The sequence below is a fragment of the Capricornis sumatraensis genome, chromosome 2, assembly GCF_032405125.1.
Source record: "Capricornis sumatraensis isolate serow.1 chromosome 2, serow.2, whole genome shotgun sequence".
Taxonomy (NCBI): Eukaryota; Metazoa; Chordata; class Mammalia; order Artiodactyla; family Bovidae; genus Capricornis; species Capricornis sumatraensis.
This window is the reverse complement of record NC_091070.1, coordinates 132,826,833-132,849,405: the sequence shown is the minus strand read 5'-3', so window position 1 is coordinate 132,849,405 and position 22,573 is coordinate 132,826,833. Positions and strand designations below refer to the sequence as shown.

The 22,573-nt window shown below is 37.3% G+C and overlaps 1 protein-coding gene across 2 annotated transcripts in view; it reads left to right on the top strand.

Annotated features, from left to right (window-relative positions):
• RAP1A (RAP1A, member of RAS oncogene family) overlaps positions 1–19,814 on the top strand; it is a 79,412-nt gene extending 59,598 nt beyond the window's left edge. For both annotated transcript variants that reach the window (XM_068963777.1, XM_068963778.1), the window contains 7 exons: positions 625–708; positions 2,321–2,389; positions 4,388–4,444; positions 7,113–7,253; positions 9,152–9,295; positions 14,621–14,736; positions 17,786–19,814. In XM_068963777.1, coding sequence (XP_068819878.1) covers positions 652–708; positions 2,321–2,389; positions 4,388–4,444; positions 7,113–7,253; positions 9,152–9,295; positions 14,621–14,707 — 555 coding nt within the window. In that variant the 5' untranslated portion in view covers positions 625–651 and the 3' untranslated portion in view covers positions 14,708–14,736; positions 17,786–19,814. The remainder of the gene's footprint in view (positions 1–624; positions 709–2,320; positions 2,390–4,387; positions 4,445–7,112; positions 7,254–9,151; positions 9,296–14,620; positions 14,737–17,785) is intronic.
• The last annotated feature ends 2,759 nt before the right edge of the window (positions 19,815–22,573 follow it).

Below are 22,573 nucleotides of genomic sequence, written 5' to 3'. Positions count from 1 at the left end.
ACACGACTGAGCGACTGAACTGAACTGAGAGGATTTTTTTTACTCTAGGGTTTGTTTAGTGAAGTGAAAGTTGTGTCCAACTCTTTGCAACCCCATGGACTAAACAGTCTGTGGAATTATCCAGGCTAGAATACTGGAGTGGGTAGCCTTTCCCTTCTTCAGGGGACCTTCCCAACCCAGGAATCAACCCAGGTCTCCCTCATTGTAGGTGGATTCTTTACCAGCTGAGTCACCAGGGAAGCCCTGGTTTAACTTACTTCTGTACCAAAGTATGAATGGGAGAGCCCTGGTGGCTCAGCGGGAAAGAATCTACCTGCCAGCACAGAAGGCATGGGTTCAGTCTCTGGGAAATCACATGGATAGAGGAGCCTGGCAGGCTAGATCCATGGGGCCACAAAAGAGTCAGACACAACTTAGCAACTAAACAACAAAAAGATAGGAGGATTCTGGAATTTCAAATGAATTACCTTTTTCCAACAAAGAAGACCTCTGGTCAGAACTTTGGATAGTTTTCAGGAAAAACAAACAAACAAAAATGAAAAATCTCATTTTATGTAACAGTTGTATGTTCTTAAGCTATTCTTAGCATGTTTATTAATCTTTGATTTTTTTTTTTTCTTTCAGATTGTCAGTATTTAAACAGACCACATCATGCGTGAGTACAAGCTAGTGGTCCTTGGTTCAGGAGGCGTGGGGAAGTCTGCTCTGGTAAGTTAGCCAGCTAACTATAATGAATTAATACAATACAAAAAAGATGTTCATATTTTCTTGCCGTGCAATTTTTAGTCACTAAAGAGAAAAAGTGGCAGTGTTTTTATATGCCTAGTATCTAGCTCACCAGGGGACCCATACTCATTGAATAACCATGGATGTGTATTTTTATAATGGTGGCTCTTCCTTTTTCATTTACCAAATATTTATTAACTATCTATAATATGTCAAACATTAGTATTTGTGATTTAAAAGAAAGAAATTATTCTCATTTCTAAGGAATTTACATTCTAATGGGGAAGACTGATCATTAAAGGTACCAGTGGAATAATTCCTATCCTATCCCACCCCAGGCTTATATAGAATAAAGGTCATTTTTTGTACACATGCTGTGTTTATTTATTATTTATTGAGCTTCTACAACATCAGACTCTAAAGTTACAACTGTGAACAAAATAGTGACAGTCTTCTTCATAGAGATAAGAAAGGAAGTTGGAGATACTACAAAAGAACAGACTATTTCTGCAAGGTTCAGTAAGTTACAAACAAGCATATCAGTCACTTCCTTGGGAATAGAATTGGACAAAGTGGTAAGAAATAGGTTTAGTTATCATTACGTATGCTTTTGTGTCTTTTTTCATTTTTTCCTATGTCCATGAATTACCTTTTTAAAATAAATAAATTAATTAAAAATAGAAATCCATAGCAATTAATGAGGTTGTCTAGGGAGGGACTAGAGAGAAAAAAGTCAGGACAGTGCTCTGAGTACCTCTCAACCTTGAAAGAGTGGGTAGGATTGAAGGATCCAGGATGGAACAATGTGTCTTTGTACTTGGATATAAAGAGTACCTTTACATGACTGCAGAAGCCATAACACAGAGGTAGCTGGTTGTGATCAAAGCAGCTTCAGTAAGGTGATGAAGTCATAACCATCCTGGCTGGATTGAAGAGTAAATGAGAGCTGAGGAGATGGAACCACTATTATAGATAGTTGAAGCTGACCATATTCAAGTTGACCTATTTAGTTCAAGTTAAAATAGTGTATAGTACATTTCTCTGGCTAATTGAAGTGTGAATGACTTTTGAATCTCAACTGGCAGATCAGAAAAATATCTACTACTGGGGTGAATATGAAATGTGACTGCTTATAAATTTAATACACTCAATAAATTTTAGTTCCCTCTTTTTTTCCCCTCCACAATTAGAAAGCCTGTTTCAAAACTTTTTAAAATTTATAACTTTTGCCTCTATCCTTTGAGGGCATGAGATAAAAATTGCTATAGATATATAAAGGTGGGTAATAGGAAACACTGATAAATTTTCACATTTTAGTGAATGAGAATCCATGTCCTTATGTGTATCCTGGTTGTATTTTAAAACTTAATATAGTAATATTTTAACAGTGTAATGTCATGTGACCATTTTTAACATGACGACCTCCTTTCATAAATATACTCTTAATTATGAATGTGTCCTTACATGGAAAAACAATGATGCTTTATATTTACATGTTCACCCGGAGTTTTCACATAATTTCACTTAAATGACCTATAAGAGGGGCAGGTTTTTCTTCTAAGTCCTTAACTTTTATCTGCTTTTTTTTCCCCAGACAGTTCAATTTGTTCAGGGAATTTTCGTTGAAAAATATGACCCAACGATAGAAGATTCCTACAGAAAGGTAAACGTGAAACTTGTATACACATGCTTACAAGTATCCATGGAATAGCTTTTTTGAAAATAGTTTTGAGAAATGATACAGATACTCTGTATCTATTTTAAAAAGTTTCACCAAGACAGACTATTGCTTAACTATAGAGAGCTCTGTGTTCTTACTGATTGTTAATCTTTCTTTAATGTATGCATTTAATGATGGGAATTTTCTTAATGTAGAAAAGTTGCATATAAATAAGTATATTTTTTAGGTATATTTTTAATTCTTTTTATGGACTAAAATTAAGATCACTTTATGCTTAAGGTTATACTGTGACTGAAAGTTATGTTTATTTAGTTAAATAACTTCAAAAATATTTCATCTTTAGACTTAAAAAATTCTGTGTTTGGATTCTGTGTAATTCTATAAGGGTGGATGCATGGCACTGTACATTTTTATCCCAGCCTATAGAGAGCACAACGCCAAGAGTAAAACTGCTAACCATGGACTCTGCATGATGCTGTGTTGATGTAGATAGGTTCATTGGCCCTCCCACATGGGCCACTCCGATGTGAGTCGGGTGCTGATACGGAGGAGGCTATCGAGGAGCCGGGAAGGGATATATGGGAGCTCTGTACTTTCTGCTCAGTTTTGCTGTGAACCAAAAACTACTTTTTGAAAAATAACACTTATTTAAAAGGAAAATAAATTTTAATAGTTGGTCTTGACAAAAAGTACTTTTATTTAATTATAAGACTAGCTAGAATTGTGGAGAACTTTCATGATTTTATTTCCCAAGTATGTCATGGGGTAGAAAAGACAATGCCGTAAGAAAGCCTGGTAGGCGCCCCCATCCAAAAGATTAAACCTGCCTTTCAACAAATAAGAAAGTGCTGTGTTGTCAGATTTTCTAGAATTTACCTTAAATAGTACTGTAACTCTTGCTGAATTAAGTTCATTAAGTCTACCAGCAGAGCAGTTTCATTATCTGCAAATTGGAAACAAAATTGTGATATATTGAGAAACCACAGACCTAATTCGTTATTCATTGAACATGCCCCCTCACAGATTATGGAGATTATTATCACATTAGTCCCATAAGTGGTGGAGTGTGAGTTTGTAGAATGGCCCATGGTCCTCTTCATCAATCCTTTATTTGACACAGAAGCAGTTTTAAATAGTCCTTAGGTTAACAGGTTTATTTTTAGAAGACAGTGTTGCATTACTGAAATTTCCCCCAAATAAGTTGCTGGTTAAAGCTTCAACTATAAACGGAGATCTGTACCTTGAGTGCTGAAGCACTTTTCTTAATCTCATATTTATTAAAAATTTTCCAAACCATTAATAGTTGGTACTTCTTTTGGCCAGCCTTCTCTTCTTCTGTAAAGCCCTGGGAAAATAGAATTTAGTACATGAAATTTCACCTTATGCACACAGCTTTTCCAAAGAAGTACCCTTTTGTTAAAGTCTTGAGAACTGTATGAGTTCAGTGTTATTGTGTTCCCTTTATCTCTTCAATTTAAATTTTACTCTGTATTAAATTTGGGGCACATTTTAGTTAAACTTTGACGACTTGAATGTGATAAGTGGTCAGTTTTCTTTACTCCCAAATCTTGGCTATATTTTGAGCTACTTGGTACTTTTGTGCCTTGTTTTGAAGACAATATAAATGTACACACTTTATGCTGTTTTTTTTTTCCTTTTAGAACTATACCTGTTTATTGCTGTTTTTCTTAAATTGCAGAATATGACCACTGCCTTCTAATAATAACAGAAATCAATGCTCATATTTCAGGGTGGTCAGAAAAATATCTAAACTGAGCATTAACAGTCCTGGTAGAATGTGTTTGAGACCTCCTATTCTTTATTATACTACCAAGTTAGGTCTCCACCAATATAGCAAACTGCTGGAGAAAGGCTTCCAGTTGTTAATAGGAACTTTGAGTGAAGAGGTGGGAGGAAAACAGACTGACATTTTGATGTTACTTTTTTATTCTCCTCCACCCCCAACCCTGACCCCAACAGCAAGTTGAAGTAGACTGCCAACAGTGTATGCTCGAAATCCTGGATACAGCAGGAACAGTAAGGATGTTTTCTTTCTCTCTCTTCCTTTTTCTTGTTAGATTTTAATTTGTAAACAGGTTTTTGTCACCTGATTGATTCCTCTGAGTAAAAATAATTGTTCTGATTAAGAACTTAAGTCTCTAAATGTAAAAACTTCTTAAATTTTCTTATGTGCATTAAATGTACTTAATGCCCACATATCACTATTAAATTGTATGTTGAGTTCACCTACAGAATCTGTGTGTTGAGTTTCTTTTTTCCTGTATTGAGGTGAGGGTTATGCTATTACTGCTCTTTAAAAAAAAAACAAGATATTTAAGGTATTTTAAGTCCAGAATTTTAGTTAAGATAGGTATTTCTCTGGGCTTAAATAAGACTGTCTCTTGATACCATGGTAATTCATTTATTTTAAAAATTGTTTTTGCTTTTTATTAGCATTGTAACATCTCAAGGGACTAGTGATATAGAAGTGTTTTCTGACAAAAATCTTTAGGATTATTTCGAGCCTCATTTTTCATATCTTTAGATGAGTATAATGATGATAGTACATTATAGGGTGCTTGTAATGATCAAATGGGGCTTCCCTGGTGACTCAGTGGTAAAGAATGCACCTGCCAGTGCAGGAGACTCTGGTTTAGTTCCTGGGTCAGGAAGATCCCCTGAAGAACTAAACGGCAACCCACTCCAGTATTCTTGGCTGGGAAATCCTATGGACAGAGGAGCCTGGTGGGCTGTAGTCCGTGGGGTTGCAGAAGAGTTGGACATGACTTAGCAGCTAAACAACAACATTGATCAAATGAGATGGTGACTATAAATCATTTGGCACAAAATACCTATAATATAGTTAATGAACACTATGTATTTGCTTTTATTTTCATTATCTTCACTTGTCATTACCTTTTTAAGTTTTTTTTTATTGATTAATGATGTTTTATTCTGCCACAAAAAAAATGCACACATTAAATGATTTTCTTTTTTTTTCTCCATATGTATAGACTTTTCCTATTAGGCAGTGCTCTAAAATGAATGGCATTCTTAAATGTTTTAAGTTGTTTTAAAATTCACAAATATCCCCCATTATAATTTTATAAATGGTGAGAAAGTTTCAGATCAAAAAACATGAGAAGACTGGAGCAATTAGAGTACAAATTATACCATATTTTTGTATCCTTTTGTGGGAAAACGGATCTTTATTCCAACAGTAGCCTTGTATCAGCTGAACTGAGGTCTCTCCCTCTTTCCACTTTCCCCAGCCCCCAATTTTCCTAGCTTCTGAATCAGCAATAATTCTCCTTTGTTTCCAAAGACCCCAACAGTTAAAAAACTTAAAAAAAAAAAAAAATTTCTACTTCTTCCTTTCATACTTCCACAACTGTGAGGACATTCTTCTTCCTCATGTCCAAATTAAAGAAGTTTTCCTCCACTGCAGAGATCCTCCCTTATTTTCTCAAATACCTTGTATTTCTCCCATCCTAGCAGTCAGCATGCTGTTACAATTTTCTGTATATTTGTCTATCCCCAGTGCCTTGCATAAAGGTTGGAAAGTAGTTGATGCTCACTAGTCTTATTCTAGATCAGTTCTTTCTCCTTTAGGGTTGCTCACTTTCTCCAACACTGCTTTAGTCCAAAGTGTTGGTGATTTTGGTATCCAAATAGAATCTTTATGGGTAATATAGATGATTTAGTAGCTTGGCTTGTCAGTTTCTTGACCTCCACTCTGCTTCATTCATTCATTCCCATGTCTTTACTGTAGACTGTATGATAACCAATAACGTAATACCATCCTAAATTTCATTTTCAAGTGTCTTACTCTTCACTCACCATCTTGTTTCTCCAGCTCACTTCCTTTCAAACCCTTCAACTTCTCTGGGACCTGCAGTCTGTTTATTCTAACATCTTTGATTATCCCTCATATCTTCAAGCCCCTCTTTTTGTAGCTTCAAGCACATGATCTGTCATTCAGAATACATCCCTCACATGTATCCTCAGTTCCCTTGACTTTTTCAGCAACCTTTGATTCAGTAGAGCATTATCCTTCTCTGTGAAAATTTTATTCATTTGACTTCCAGGAAACAATGCTTGCCTGGTTTTCTCCTTGTATCATTCATTGTTTCTAAGTCCTGTCCTGATTTGGCTTCATCTCCCCAACCTGTTAATGTTGGAGGGCATCAGGGTTTACTCCTTGAACTTTTCTGAAAACACTACCTTGGAGATCATCTTTTGTAGCACCAAAATAATTTAATTTAAATCTAGATATATAAAAGAATTATATACAGTTTTTCTAAATCACACAAAGCCAAATTAAAGTGAGGACTTCCCTGGTGGTCCAGTGGCTAAGACTCCACCCTCTCACTGCAGGGAGCATGGGTTTAATCCCTGGTCAGTGAACTAAGACCTGCATGCTACAGGAGCCCAGCCAAAAAAAAAAGAAAAGTGGTTAATATTTCCCTTGTAATTCTACAGTTTGTTGTTTTTAGTCAGGTAAATAGGAGGCAGGAACATTCATCTCAGATTTTCCAGAAGCTGTGTATCATGTCTTTAGGTTTCCTGTCACTATAACATGTAATAAAGAATTCAGTAGCTAACTTGTTATTATTCTGTTTTAAATTGTTTCCATTTTAATGTTTCAATTCAGTACATTTAAGGAGGAGTCATATTTATAATTTATTGCATGTTTTTATTATAGGAGCAATTTACAGCAATGAGGGATTTGTATATGAAGAATGGCCAAGGGTTTGCACTAGTATATTCTATTACAGCTCAGTCCACGTTTAATGACTTACAAGACCTGAGGGAACAGATTTTGCGAGTTAAGGACACAGAAGATGTAAGTATTTCTCTCTATATATAGCGTATTGCCTTCTCTCTGTGGCCAAATATAAAATATCCATTTTCTCTATCAATAGGAACTTGGAGGGTATCTACCTTGTGCCTAAAAGAGGCCTGGTAACCAAAAACAATTTTAAGCTTTCTAAATTTACCTACAGATAATATACTGAGAGGACGTCCCTGGTGGCTCAGTGGTAAAGAGTCCACTTGCCAAGCAGGAGACACGGGTTCAGTCCCTGGGTCAGGAAGATCCCCTGGAGAAGGAAATGGCAAACCACTCCAGTATTCTTGCCTAGAAAATTGCATGGACAGAGGAGCCTGGCAGGCAGCAGTCCATGGAGTTGTAAAAGAGTCAGACACGACTTAGCAACTAAACAACAGATATGCCGATGAGATGGTTAGAAATGAAGCCCATGACATGAAGGACACGTATGTAAAGTTCTTCTTTCTCTGCTGCACTTATGACCCACCATGTGCTACATGGGTCACAAGTGTAGTGAAAAAAGAGTCAAAGAATATTTGGTAGCAGAAGGGGGACTCAGGTTTTGCTTGGAAAGGTGGTAGTTAATGTCAAAAACAGTGTTCAAAGAACATTATCAAGAACCATAATGCTATGTTCCCATTTCTAAAATTCTCTCGGTACAGTTTTTACTTAGCTATTTCCTTTGAATTATGCTAAATATTTTAATTAACTGAGTTTTTATAATTATTTTTGTTTTAGATTTTTTTAATGTTAAGTTTTTATTGTGGTAAAATATACTGTTTTAGAATTCTTATTTGATGAATAACGTTGTGCCTTTTTGCAAAGATGAAATCTGTGTTTTACATGTTTGTCTCAGTTTTGAGTTACAAAGTTCCTTTTCAGAAGTTGTATAAGTTAGGGTATCAAATTTCATGTGTACCTTCTCTTCTGTTTCTGTGTGTTCTCACTCATTATTAATGGGACACAGGCACCTGCTCAGCACCATAACTCTGGGTAATGTTGTAGGCAGGAGGGATTTGCACCGTATGACTCATGACCAGCCATAACCTAATGAATAGTACTCTTTCTTTCCATGACTGATTCATCTATGAGAGTTCTTTTTTCATAGGCAGTTACATGCAAAGCATTGAACTCTGATGTTAATCTCTTTATCCCATGTAATAAACTGAAGATCGAATCATAGATGAAGACGTAGCTGCTCAGTGGCTTTATGTTTAGTCTTATTCTCCCTTCCTGTCTCACCTAAGCTAGTGTTCAGACCTAGAAGTAAAACTTACTGCTGTGTTGGTTGGGCCGTGTTTTTGACGTTTGTTGGTCGTGTGAGTTGAGGCACTTAAGACACACCCAGACCATTGAGTATGTTCTTCTCTGTATTGCAGACGTTTCCTTTTCCTTCATATTTTTCTACTTGGAATTCAGCCATTAGCATGAGCCCACATGAGAATTTTGGGATTATATTCTTAAAGTGATTTTAGCAGATCCGTGTGGTAGAACCTTGTCCATTTTTTCCTGTCTCTTCCACTTTCGTCTTTTCCCCAACACACATACATACACCTTTTTTAAAGCACTTGGTGAAGCTTATGGGCTTCCCTGGTGGCTCAGACGATAAGGAATCTGCCTGCAATGTGGAAGACCTGAGTTCAATCCCTGGGTCGGGAAGATCCCCTAGAGAAGGGAATGGCTCCCACTCCAGTATTCTGGCCTGGAAAATTCCATGGGCAGAGGTGTCTGGCAGGCTACAGACATGGGGTCGCAAAGAGTCTGACATGACTGAGTGACTTTCACTTTTCACTTTTCTTTGGTGAAACTGATAATCCTAACACATTTTAGTTGGTGGAGGGTAGTTGCTTGCTTATAAGAAGCTGAGTAACAAGTATGTTAGTTGCTTATTATATGTTTTTTCCTTTCCACAGGTTCCAATGATTTTGGTTGGCAATAAATGTGACCTGGAAGACGAGCGAGTAGTTGGCAAAGAACAGGGTCAGAATTTAGCAAGACAGTGGTGTAACTGTGCCTTTTTAGAATCTTCTGCAAAGTCAAAGATCAACGTTAATGAGGTAACCAACAGCTGTGAGGCAGCACAAATAAATGCCTTTTTAGCTTCCCTTCTTTCAAGCTAACAGTCAAAAACAACTTTTTAAAAAGAAAAAGCAGTGTTCTTTTAAGCAATCTTCATTAGTTTATGGAAAACACTAAGTAATTCCTAGAAACTATATTCCTTCTCTGTATAAAATCACTTTGATGGCTACAATGAGAACACATATACTTACCTTGTTGGCAAAGGGGAAGTTTAAGTTGAAGAAAGTGTCTTTTAAAGTCCTGCTAAGCCTCTCAACGATATACCAGAAAGTGGTATGTGAAAATTGGCACATCACCCTTGTCTTAACAACAATTAACTATGCAGATGTGTGTAAATAGGTTGTAAAATTCAGTAGAAAAATACAGAAATCAAGGTAGTTACTATAATGAACTTATGTTGCACAGAAAGACGTCATGTAATTTGAGTCCTGCTTCCCTTTGGTGTATGACTCAAAAGGAAGAATCTGTGTGAGTGGATGGATACAGAGCTATAATTCACTCTGTCTCTTAGGCCTGTTAGAGCAGGTGTACAAGGCTTTTTCTGTCCATGACTTAAGCATTCCGCTATCATGAGAACACAGCTGGGGACAGGAATGCTTAACAAGTGAGCTTGTCTGCCTGAGTGTAAAGGGCCAATAGTTTACTGGATCCCTAAAAGATGAGTGCAGTTCCCCATTGCCACCACCACATCCAAGCAAAATATTAAGAGATTCCCTTGCTTTTGTTAATTTTAACATCAGACTTTAAAACAAACAAAAAAATGAAATAGACTTCTTTCCTTTCCTAGTAGAGCAAATATTCTCATTTGCCAGTGTGCTTGCCATTTATTTTTAGGACTTCCCTGGTGGCTCAGATGGTAAAGCATCTGCCTACAAGGCAGCAGACCTGGGTTTGATCCCTGGGTCGGGAAGATCCCCTGGAGAAGGAAATGGCACCCCACTCCAGTACCCTTGCCTGGAAAATCCCACGGGCGGAGGAGCCTGGTAGGCTACAGTCCGTGGGGGTCACGAAGAGTTGGCCATGACCGAGCCGCTTCACTTTCACTTTCTTTCTTTTGCCATTTATAGGATCACAGACAGTCAGTCAGAATTCAGCACACCACACAGGTGAAAGTTAAGACTGGGTTAGGTTGTCAGAGTCTTCTGTGTGTTTTTGCTTGCCATTCCTCTCCAGCCTTTGGTCCTTTCGGTCTCTTTTTCTTGACTGAGATTATGGTTATAGACAATGACCATATTATTTTAAACATGTGGCGTGAACAAAATTTAAGCTTGATACACATCCTCTGTTTTACAAAAATAAAGAATGTCAGAGCTTGCCTCTTAGGTAAAACCAGCTAAAATAAATACATAAAAATAAGAAATTCATAGATTTTATTTATTCAGTGAGTATTCATCATGTCCCTGTGTGCCTGGCCCTGTGTTAGGCATCAGTAACACTCTTCTGGACAGACACTGGTCGTGCCCTAAAGAAGTTTACATACCAATGGGGGAAAAGTTCTGCTGTGATCTTCAGCAACACTCACTTCTAATTCACTGCCAAGTAATGAAAGGAAGTGTGAAATGCTTCCTGTTTCAGCTTTCCCTGTTGTAGAATTACGATTTCATAGATGTTATCTTGAAAAAATGGCTAATCATAATTTTAATTTTTGGTTTAGTCTTACTCTTTGAGAATTATCTCAAAGAGATAACTGAGATAATACACATTAAGATTGATAGATGAGCTTGGCTAAGGAAATAGTAGTGCCGGGTCACCATCTGCAGCATGACTGGATCTGGTTCCCTAGAGATCTAGTTCCTGCATCCTTGTGGTCTCCCTCACTGGTACCCACCCACAGATTAGATAGGGCCTGGCTAGAGCTGAGCTGGGCCTGGGTCCAGGGACCAGAGGGGACAGGAGGCATTTCTTACCTTTCAAGCATTACCTGTTTGTGGGAACTTACGTGCTGCTAAGCCTCCCTCTGGGATGGCCTCCCTCCCTCAGAGGCCTGCTGCATTGGAAACCAGTAGCCTCACTGAAGTCGACTGTTGACATGAATGTTTTTAAAAGAAAAATAGAAAAATGATACAACAAAATGAAATACATTAGGTGTTTAAGGCTCTTTATTCTTTTGGAAAACATACAAATGTCATGTTAAAAATTCTTGAGAGTATAATAACTTGTTTCTTTTAATATTTCTGTCTTGATAGCCTGATAATGCAACTATAGTTTTATGGGTGGTTAATAGTTTCTCAGACAGCTAATACCTTATGTGATTTCTGAGTGCCTGAAGATAGAGGGATCCTACTTTAACACAATTCAGCTCTTGGGCTCAGGTTTGAGATCATACAGGGACATCCTGCTTAACTAAATTGCCCTCTTTAATTCTCTACTGTCTATATCATGGAATATACAATATATAATTTTTTAAAACTTGTTCACATCATTTTGTGAACAAGTTGTGTTCTGAAAGTAGTACATAGCTGTATCAGAATCACATCAGTCTTAATCAGGAGTTAATTGTTCTTTGCTGATGCTAGAATAATAATTGGAATCAAGACATCCCAATTGAGGAGTGACAGAGGGATTAAGAAATTATTCTGTGTTCCTTTTAGATTTTTCTGTAGTTCAGAAAGATGAGGAAGAATCTAGGCTGAGGACTTTCAGCATATCTAACCAAATAACCATAGTTTGAACTTGCCCTCATCACTGAACCAGCTGCTACTGTGAGGTAGGCCCCATTTGCCAAAGAAATCCTTGAGGATAATACAACAAAACCAGTTATCATTTTGTTTAGTACCAGAAACCCAGACTGGCTAGCATGAAGAAATGTGCTGTTTTGATCAGTTTACTATTTTAATTTATCCTTTTGTTATTTTTCACTTTATAGCTTATGTATTAAAGCTGAGGAACTAATGAGATTTTGTTGGTGGCTGTGCATATTAAGCATAATAATAAGTATGGGCTTCCCTTGTGGCTCAGCTGATAAAGAATCTGCCAGTGATGCGAGAGACCTGGCTTCTATTCCTGGGTTGGGAAGATCCCCTGGATAAGGGAAAGGCTACCCACTCTAGTATTCTGGCCTGGAGAATTCCATGGGCTGTATAGTCCATGGAGTCTCAAAGAATGGGACATGACTGAGCGACTTTCACTATGCATATTAAGTTCTTGGAGGGTTTTGGAGTTGTGAAACAGAAACTACCCTTTTGTTAATAAATTCTTATGTTTTCAGCTTTCTTAGGAATAAGATAATAGAATTAAATGGTTTGAAGAAAATAGAACTGAGTAGGATGGACCAGAAGGAAAAGAATATAAATGAAGCACTTTTATAGCTTTGAATAAGTTGTTTGGTAGTGGTACGCCCCTTAACAAATAATTTACGCTTGTGATCTTGGGACCATTAATTTTTTAAAATTTTATAGTATAGTTGTTGTATGGCCTTCTTTGGTGGCTCAGACAGTAAAATATCTGCCTGCAGTGCAGGAGACGTGAAGGGAATGGCAGTCCACTCCAGTACTCTTGCCTGGAGAATTCCATGGACAGAGGAGCCTGGTGGGCTACAGTCCATGAGGTTGCAGAGTTGAACACGACTGAGCAACTAACACTTTAACTTTCACCTAGTTGCTATACAATATTGGGCTTCCCAGATAGAGGCGTACTAAAGAATCCACCTGCCAATGCAGGGGACACAAGAATGTGGGTTCAATCTCTGGGTCAGGAAGATCCCTGGAATAGGAAATAGCAATCCAGTCCAGTGTTCTTGCCTGGAAAATCCCATGGAGAGAGAAGCCTGGTGAGCTGGTCCATGGAATCACAAAGAGTCAGACATGACAGTGACTGAGCATGCTCGCTGTACAGTCTTATATTTTATAGGTATACAGTGTAGTGATTCATAATTTTTAAAGGTTATACTCCATTATAGTTATAAAATATTGGCTATATTCTCTGTATTGTATAATAAATCCTTATAGCTTATTTTGTACCTAATAGTTTGTGCCTCTTAATCCCCTACCCTTATATTGCCCCTCCCAGCTTCTTTTCTTCATGGATAACAACTAGTTTGTTCTCTGCATCTGAGTCTGCTGTTTTTTGTTATATTCACTAGCTGTATTTTTTAAATTCCTCATGTAAGTGATATTACACAATATTTGTCTTCTCTGTCTGACTTACTTCATTTAGCCTAATGCCCTCTAAATCCATACATATTGTTGTAAATGGCAAAATTTAATTATTCTTTATGATGACTAGTGGGCTTCCCTGGTGGCTCAGAAGGTAAAAGAATCTGCCTGCAGTGTGGGAGACCCGGGTTTGATCCCTGGGTTGGGAAGATCCCCTGGAGGAGGGCATGACAACCCACTCCAGTACTGTTGCCTGGAGAATCCCCATGGACAAAGGAGCCTGGCAGGCTGGAGTCTATGGGCTCACAAAGAGTCGGACACGACTGAGCACCTAAGCCCATGATGAGTAGTATTCCACTGTGTATGTACACATCTTCTTTATCCATTCATCTGTTGGCAGACACTTCCATATCTTGCCCTTGTAAACAGTGCTGCTATGGACATTGGTGAGCATGTATCTTTTCAAATTAGTGTTTTTCATTTTGGATATGTGCCCAGGAATGGAATTGCTGGGTCATATGATAATTCTGTTTTTAGTTTTTTATGAAACCTCTATACTGTTTTCCAGAGTGGCTGCACCAGTTTACATTCCAACCAACAATATATGAGAGTTCCGTTTTCTTTACATCCTCACCAACATTTGTTATTTGTATTCCTTTTGATGCTTGCCATTCTGACAGATATGAGGTGGTGTCTTGTTGCCATTTTGATTTGCATTTCCTGTGATTAGCAATGTTGCGCATCTTTTTATGTGCCTGTTGGCCATCTTGCATTTCCTCTTTGGAAAAATAAACACTTGGCAGAATGTTACTAATTGGTGGATATGGGTGAAGAAATTACTTAAGTTCTTGGTACTAGTCTTCTACCTTTTCTATAAGTTTGAAATTTTTAAAAAATAAAGCAAGTATAATTAGGTTTTTGAAGCATAGAAGATTCTGTGAAGAATGTGATTTCTGTTATTTCTTCACTACTAATTCTTTTTATTAACTTGTTATTGAGTATCTAAGAGCAAATGTATTTCTCTCATTGTAAATAGATAAGTCCTGCTTTACCCTGACTGAAAATCAGCTGGAGTGTCTGAGACCTGCTGATAAAGCAGCAAAATACAGACCCAAGAGCAGAGTAATATTTAACAGAATCGATTGTTTCGTGGAAAAAGGTCTCAAATATTGGATGAATAAGTACTACTTTTTTCTTGCTTTTATTTAGATATTTTATGACCTGGTCAGACAGATAAATAGAAAAACACCAGTGGAAAAGAAGAAGCCTAAAAAGAAATCGTGTCTGCTGCTTTAGACCCACAGTAAGCAGCAGCTCTGAGCCAGGTAAGGTGCTAAACGAAGAACAAACGCCTTTCTCAGACTCTTAGGTTGGGCATTCCCCAACGTTAACCACTTCCCACTTCACCTATTGGGGTATTTCCAGGCTTCTGTAATTTGTAAATGTGAATGTGTTATATAATTTGTAGATATGTTCATCTGTTGGAAAATATGTCTTTTTCTTAGTGAGGGTCTAGGCTGTCTGAGGGAGGGTAAGAATCATATCTGTTTTGCTCCAAAGCATCCCCAGTACCTAGTATAGAATGGGTATTCAAAATATAGTGGTTGAATAGATAGAAAGCCTTCCAAAGTCACACCCAAATTCATACTGAATTGAAGTGGAACAGTGGTTCATCTGGGAAAAGTCAATTTTGCCTCTCTTTGAATTAAGCAGGAACAAAAGCATGTAATGCGCTGTTTTATGTCTGGCTTGTTCCACTCAAAAATGTTTCTAAGACTGATCCTTGTTGCATATAGCAGTAGTTTATTTTTGTTGTATGACTACACTGGCAATATATTTATGTATTCTGCTATTGATGGACGTTTGAGTTCTTTTCAGGAACAAGTATGATTCCTGTGCACTTGTCTTGTACAGGTCTTTATGCACATATATGTATATGCGTATGCATTTCTGTATGTAGGAATTGAATGACCAGACAGTACACTGTGTATGTGGTTAGCTTTAGTGGAAACTGTTAAGACATCTTTCAAAGTAGTTGTACCAGGTTACACACATACTAGCAGTTTACAAATTCCACATCCTTCCCAAATTTAGTATTGCCAGTTTTTGTAACTTGAGCAGTTCTGCTGGGTGTGCTGGCATGTCAGTGTAGTTTTAGTAGTCATTTCCTCTCAGGTATGGGTTGACTTCTTTCACATGTTTCTTCTGTAGGTCTCTTAAGTAGTAGTTGACTTCAAGTAGCACTTAAGTTTTCATTAAGTGAACCCATTGGAGAGAAATTAGTGGCAGCATTGAAGCTGCCTTTCAAGTGAGAAACCAGGCTGTGTGGGGCCATTTGTTTGTTTTTCTTTAATTATGTACTTAAATCCCCTGAACAGTTTCTGCTTATGTTCATCAACTCTGTAAACATTCAGTTCAGTTCAGTCGCTCAGTCGTATCTGACTCTTTGCAACCCCATGGACTGCAGCACACCAGGCCTCCCTGTCTATCACCAACTCCTGGAGTTTACTCAAACTCATGTCCATACCATGAAAGAATATGTTCATGAAGTGGGTTTATGGTGTAATTTGATGCTAATTATGGGACTGTTACTAAGCTTGGTCCACTTAGTGGAAAGTCAGTTGTTCCCCACTTGAGAGTTGGTTGTGCTAACTCTTGTAAGTCCCTTGGGTCCATTTAGTAGATTACCTCTTCCAGAGCACCAGATTAACTAATATGTGCTTCCTTAGAGATATGAACAAATCTCTCTTAGGGGAAACAACTGAGTAATTATGCCCCCTTTTGAAATAAAGTAGAGGGAAAGCAGAAAAATTCATAGGTTGCCTCTGGTAGTCAGACTTTGGAGAAACAGCTTCTGGCCACGTGGTTGCTTTAGGCTTTTAGTGAAATCTTAAGTCTATAACTATGAATCATCAGCTCTCTGAAGAAGATTATTGATAAAATTGCTGCTATTTGCATTTCTTTAGGGAAGGGTACAAAGGTAAAAAGAAAAGAGAACTCCAGTTCCTGTTCTGAAATGTATTTAGCTCTTTTATAATTAGTTGACTGACTCATTTTTATCATTATCTGAGCCGACTCTCACTGAATTTCCAGTTCTCTGAAAACGTCCTTTTAGCTTATGTTTAAAGGAAGAGGTGCCATCTTCTGGCCTATTGTGAACATTCATTCATACACACACTACAGTGTATTACTCTGAGTTTTACCTTAGAGGAAAGAAATCTTGACTTAAATCTAGAAATAAGACTTTCATCCTGGTTGCATAAATTCTTAAGACTCTGATAGATAATTCAGCCTTCAATATATTTAATGTTACCCAGGACCTCTGTGCCTATTTGATAATACCAAATAGTAGGTCACTTTGTAATCAGAATACTTTGCAGAGCTATTTGCTGTGATTATAGGCTTGAAGTGCCATGTTGATCCCATTTAAAAGGTACCGAGATACAGAATAAATTTAAATAGCAACTCTTAAGTGTTTTTAGAAAAAGTATGTGAACCTTAAGGGCAGCTTATCTAGCCTTAGCCGTTAGGCAAAATCATATTGAAACATGTTAGTCTCTTTCTAATATGTCCTACTTTTGAAAACGGAGGAAAGAAATTCATCTTCAGGAAATTACTCCTTTAACCTGATTCTTTTCTGCTGAATAGTAATCCTTACTTTGAATTTTCTGCCCTTGAAAATAGGCATCAGCTATTTCTGTATCATCTCTTTTTGACCTAGCCTAAATTGGAAGAGGTAACCCTAATATGGAGTTCCCTGGTACCTCAGATGGTAAAGAATCTGCCTGCAATGCAGGATACCTAGGTTCAATCCTTGGATTGGGAAGATCCCCTGGAGAAGAGAATAGCTATACACTCCATACCCACTCTAGTATTCTTGCCTAGAGAATTCCATGGACAGAGGAACCTGACTGGCTACCGTCCATGGGGTCTCAAAGAGATGGACATGACTGAATGGCTAACACTTAGTAATACTTACAAGCCTAATATAATAACCATAAAATGGTTGAATTAAAGAATTTTCCATGGAAAGTTGATGCAGCCATGAATTGTTTTCTTAGTAGAAAAGGAACTTTTAAAAATAAGGTGATAATGAGGTAGAAATCATCACTGTTTTCCTCTGTACAGACAGGACTGCCGGATATATTGTGAAACACTAAATACAATAAAACTATTTTTAAAAAACATTTTTAGAGAGAGTTTAAAATAACCTTGTTACTATATCTGTTTAATATATTTAGTTATCTAATGATCAGCTAAAATCATTTCTTTCTATAATATTAGATATCTATTTACTATCATGTCTGACATTAAGAGGTTAAACATACATATAAATACATATATATATATATCTGTATCTATTCAATGTTCTAGATTACAGGAATGAAGAACTGTTGCCTAATTGGAAAGTGCCAGCATTCCAGACTTCAAAAAATAAATCTGAAGAGGCTTCTCCTGTTTTATATATTATGTGAAGAATTTAGATCTTATATTGGTTTGCACAAGTTCCCTGGAGAAAAGAATTGCTCTGTGTATATCTCTTGGAAAATAAGACAATAGTATTTCTCCTTTGCAATAGCAGTTATAACAGATGTGAAAATAAATATACTTGACTCTAATATGATTATACAAAAGAGCATGGATGCATTTCAAATGTTAGATATTGCTACTATAATCAGATGATTTCATATTGACCTTTTTATCATGTTTCCTCCCTGTCAAGCACTAAAAGTTGAACCATTATACTTTATCTGTAATGGTATAGATTATGAAAAAATTTCCCCTCAAACTCATTGCAGCAGATAACTTTTTTGAGTCATTGACTTCATTTTATATTTAAAAAATTATGAAATATCATTCTGTCATTATATTCTAATTAAAATTGTTTGTGCATAATGCTTTGGAAAAATGGGTCTTTTATAGGGAAAAAACTGGGATACTGATTTCTATGGCTTTCAAAGCTAAAATATATAATATACTAAACCAACTCTAATATTGCTTCTTGTGTTTTACTGTCAGATTAAATTACAGCTTTTATGGATGATTAAATTTTAGTACATTTTCATTCGGTTTGTGTGTTTTTGTTATTGTTTATAGATTTAAGGCCTTTATTTTATAATGATCACATTGTTTCAAACGCAGCAGTAGCTCCTTTCTGACTGGTACCTGCAGAGCACTTGGCTTTAAACCCCTAAGTAAATGGTGATTTCTCTATGAGCAGACCTCGCACTTTCTGTTCTATATATATTTATTCCTATTATACAGTAAAATACATCATACTACATACAGTAGTTTTGTATATTCTCTCTTGATCTTAAAGATTGTATCTTATTGAATAAAATATCCCACTGTGTATTATTTTTATATGTAAAAAGATAAGTTTAACACTGTATCAGGGTTTAACTTTTACTATTTCCAGTCTTCCCCAGCTTGTAATTTCATCAAGGAAATCCTTTTGCCATTGTTAATTTGTTGAGTATAAGTCCACCATGAAATGTTATGTAAAATTTTTCAGATTTGCTTTATAGTATTATAGATTGAAGTGTCTAAGAGAAGTGGGTGAAAGTGAAAAAGCATATAAAGGGTGTGTCAGTTGCTTTTTCTTCAACTGTATAAGTAGTAGTATAGTGGTGGTCATATGGAAAAGGTTGCTAAGTTAAAAATTTTAGCTGGCTATATAGTGGTGCTTTTCTTTTCCTTCCCAGTTTTTTTCCATTTTTTTTACAGAAGTTGGGGCTTAATTAGATCATGGACCTAGAGTGATATGACTTATGTATGCCATGAAGTAGAGCCAAACAGCTCATTAGCCACTTAAGTACTGGAGAAGGAAAGAAGCTTGGGAAACCCTGTGCCTTGTTACTGAATATCAAGGAGACCAGTCCTAGAAAGTCTAAATCATTGCTCAGGGATCTAGACGCTGTCTCATTGCAACTGGGCGTGAAGTAGTGTTCACGCCTTGCAGAGACTTTCCAGGAGTGTGGTCAGCCCCATCAGTTACTAAATTGACATTTAAAGATCAGATTTCAAATGTAAGTTCTGACCAACCTGAGAAAATGTTAAAATATTGTAAAAAAATTTTTTGGAAATTGTATTCTTTTAAGTTTCTAATAAACTTAGTTACCTAATACTTACCTTCTGCTGATCCAGTTATACATGTCTGGGAGTGAGGGGCCAAAATCTCCTTAATGCAATAAATTTGAAAAATAAGTGAAGCATTAGGGCCAGTCTGTCCAGGTCAGTGTAGCATATTTTAAGGTCCTCTAAAGTCATTCTGCTTTAAAACACACCTCTCAAACATTCCTTTGGACTTAAAATCATAGACAAACATCTCATAAGCGAGCAAACATTTCTAGATATTACCTGTTACACAGATGGTGTAGTTATTTGCCAGATTGAGTAGGAATTAAGAATAACTCCCAAGTTCCAGTCTGCTTAAGGAGTAGCGTAAACTCCATGTCCTCTGTTTTAGAACATGACAGGTACTGGATTTGTTACATCTTATACAGTCCACTTGGGATAAAGGTAGAATTGTGAAGAAGAATGCCCTTCTGGCACACGGTAGTGTGCAGAGCAGGACCAGCTAAAATCAGATATGCATCGCTATCTGAAAGAAATCTGCCACTGCTGAGCAAGAGGGAACGCTATCCCGTCAGAAAGTGAGATGGGTGTGCTTTTATAATGTCTCTATGTGAAGTCCTTAGTCTTGGTTCCATAGGAGGGGTACCTGAAAATAGTGGTGTATTTTTATAGCATAAAAATTTAGAAGTCCTCAAGGATATTATATGAATCTCATATGGTAAATATTCAAGAACTGATACCATGTTAGTATTTACGACTATTTAAAGTATAATAACTTTGGTTATATGAGTAATATTATGATTTAAAGGAGACTTGATATCATAGGTGATTGTTTGCTCTTTCCCGCTTTGAATACAGACAACGTGAATGGCTTAGTAGTGCCCCCAAACAATCTTAGTTTTAAAAACTTAACAGTAAATGTGTAATCTGTAATTTTACCCTCCACCAGGGGGAGCTTCAGTATCAGTTAACGCTTCTGCCAGCATTGAATTAAAAGTATATATTAAAGCCATCTATTCTATAAACACTGTGCCTCACCAAGAGGCAATAAAAGGCCTTCCCTCATGAGTTTTTAATTGGACAGAGAAGATATAAGAAATTCATCTGAGATATGAATAGTAATTCACCAGTGTGGCCACAGGGTAAATTCTTTTAGAAATGTTTCGAGATGGATATTGGTGTTACCCTCTTCCCCTGCAACTTTGAACGGATCTCTGGCACCTTGATTTGCCATCATAACTGATGCCTTTTACTCCTTGGTGAAACAGTATGCTTCTTAGAAGTTAGAATATACTCGGAAAAAGTTAACTCCTTGGGAATATACTAATCTTTATTACCAACTTTATTAAAATGAGAGACTTGGCCTGGGACTGTTTTTCTCCACGTATGAACATTCTTCATTTTCTGGACCTCCCAATTGCAAATATTTTGCCTCATTATCATAGGTACATATGTCTTGGCCTGGGACTGTTTTTCTCCACATATGAACATTCTTCATTTGCTGGACCTCCCAATTTCAAATTTTGCCTCATTATCCTCATAGGTACATATGTCTTTGTTAGCTCATGATCCAATTTTTGTTTTCAGGACTGAGGGACAGAAAGATATAAAGATTACCTTAGTATTTTCCTTTGTAAGCAATCAGTAGAATGTTAGAGGGTGTAAAATACACTCATAAATATGTGTGTCGTGAAACCAAAGTGTGAAGAATTAGTCAGGTATTTGGAGGAAGGAAACAAAACCTTTGTTTTATTTGGGTCTTGTACTTAAGGTACTGCTTAAATGTGTGTGAAAATATAATAGCCCCTCTTGACTTAGCTCCAAACTTGAAAGGGAAGAGTGGTTTGGTTGCTTGTTCAGGGTCTGGAAAGAGCCCATCTTGCCGGGAAGGAAATGAATGTGAGCTTTGAGGCAGTCTGGCCACCCAACTTTTAGCATTTCTATTCTCCAAAAATGTAAAAAATGCAAATTATTTTTGAAAATGTAGTATCGACATTGCCTTCAAAGTGGATTTTTCTTACTACAGCTTCATCTTGGGTTTGTTGAATATATAGTCCATTCATCTAATGCCATATCTTGCTTAAATATTCTTGTTGAGAACAGCGGGAGACTTCGAACTGGGTGCCTAGTTCTGTTTTCTGGGAGGCAGCATGAATTCTATTTTGCAGACATCAACAAGAGCTTGTTAAGTTTCCTGTGGTTCTGGGCCCAAGATGTGATACACATTTCCTGCTGATCGCTTCTCTTAAGAAGCATGGGCTTGGCTGTTCCTATTGAGGAAAAATCTTAATAAAACTTCCCATTTGAAGCAGTGATGTGACTCTTATTTTGAAGTGTTGTTTTCAGTGCACTTTTAAAAGCTTAACCAAATGCAAGTTCCTGTGCCTACTTTCAACCATGTAAAAATTCTTGCAGGGTTTACAGAGCAGAACAAGGTATGACCCTTACAGGCTTATCAGCAAATATTCACTATGCCTCTTCGGTTTGCCAGGTGCTGACCTGCTTGTTGGGAGTGCATCAGAGAATAATATAAACCAAAATCCCTTCCCTTGTGGAGTTTCTGGCAGGTGGCAAAAGGGTGTGTGTGTGTGTGTGTGTGTGTGTGTGTGTGTAGCACTATGGAGAAGAGAAGCAGAGTAAAGGGGCAGCAGTTTGGGGCAGAGGGAATGTGGTAGTGGTCACAGGTTTAGGTTTAACTGAAGTTACTCTTGCATAAATATTTGAAATGTGCAACCCATATACCTGCCTGGGGGAAAATGGCCTTCCATGCAGTGGGAAGTATCTGCAGATGCCTGATGTGTTGGAGGACCAGCAAGGAGCCCAGTGTGGCTGGAGCAGAGGGAGCAAGGGGGAGAGTAATAGGAAATAACAGAGGTGGTGGGATTGGGTGGGGGCAGATTTCCTTCAGCTTTTACTGAGCAGAATCCATGAAAGGGATTTTGGCAGAGGATGTAAGATGCTCTGAGTCAGCCTGCCTTCAGGATGACTCTGGCAATTGATTTGAGAATAACCTATAGAGGGCCCAGGATGGAAGCAGAGAGGCCAATTAGGAGACTGAGTAATCAAGTCTGGAAGGGGAGCCAG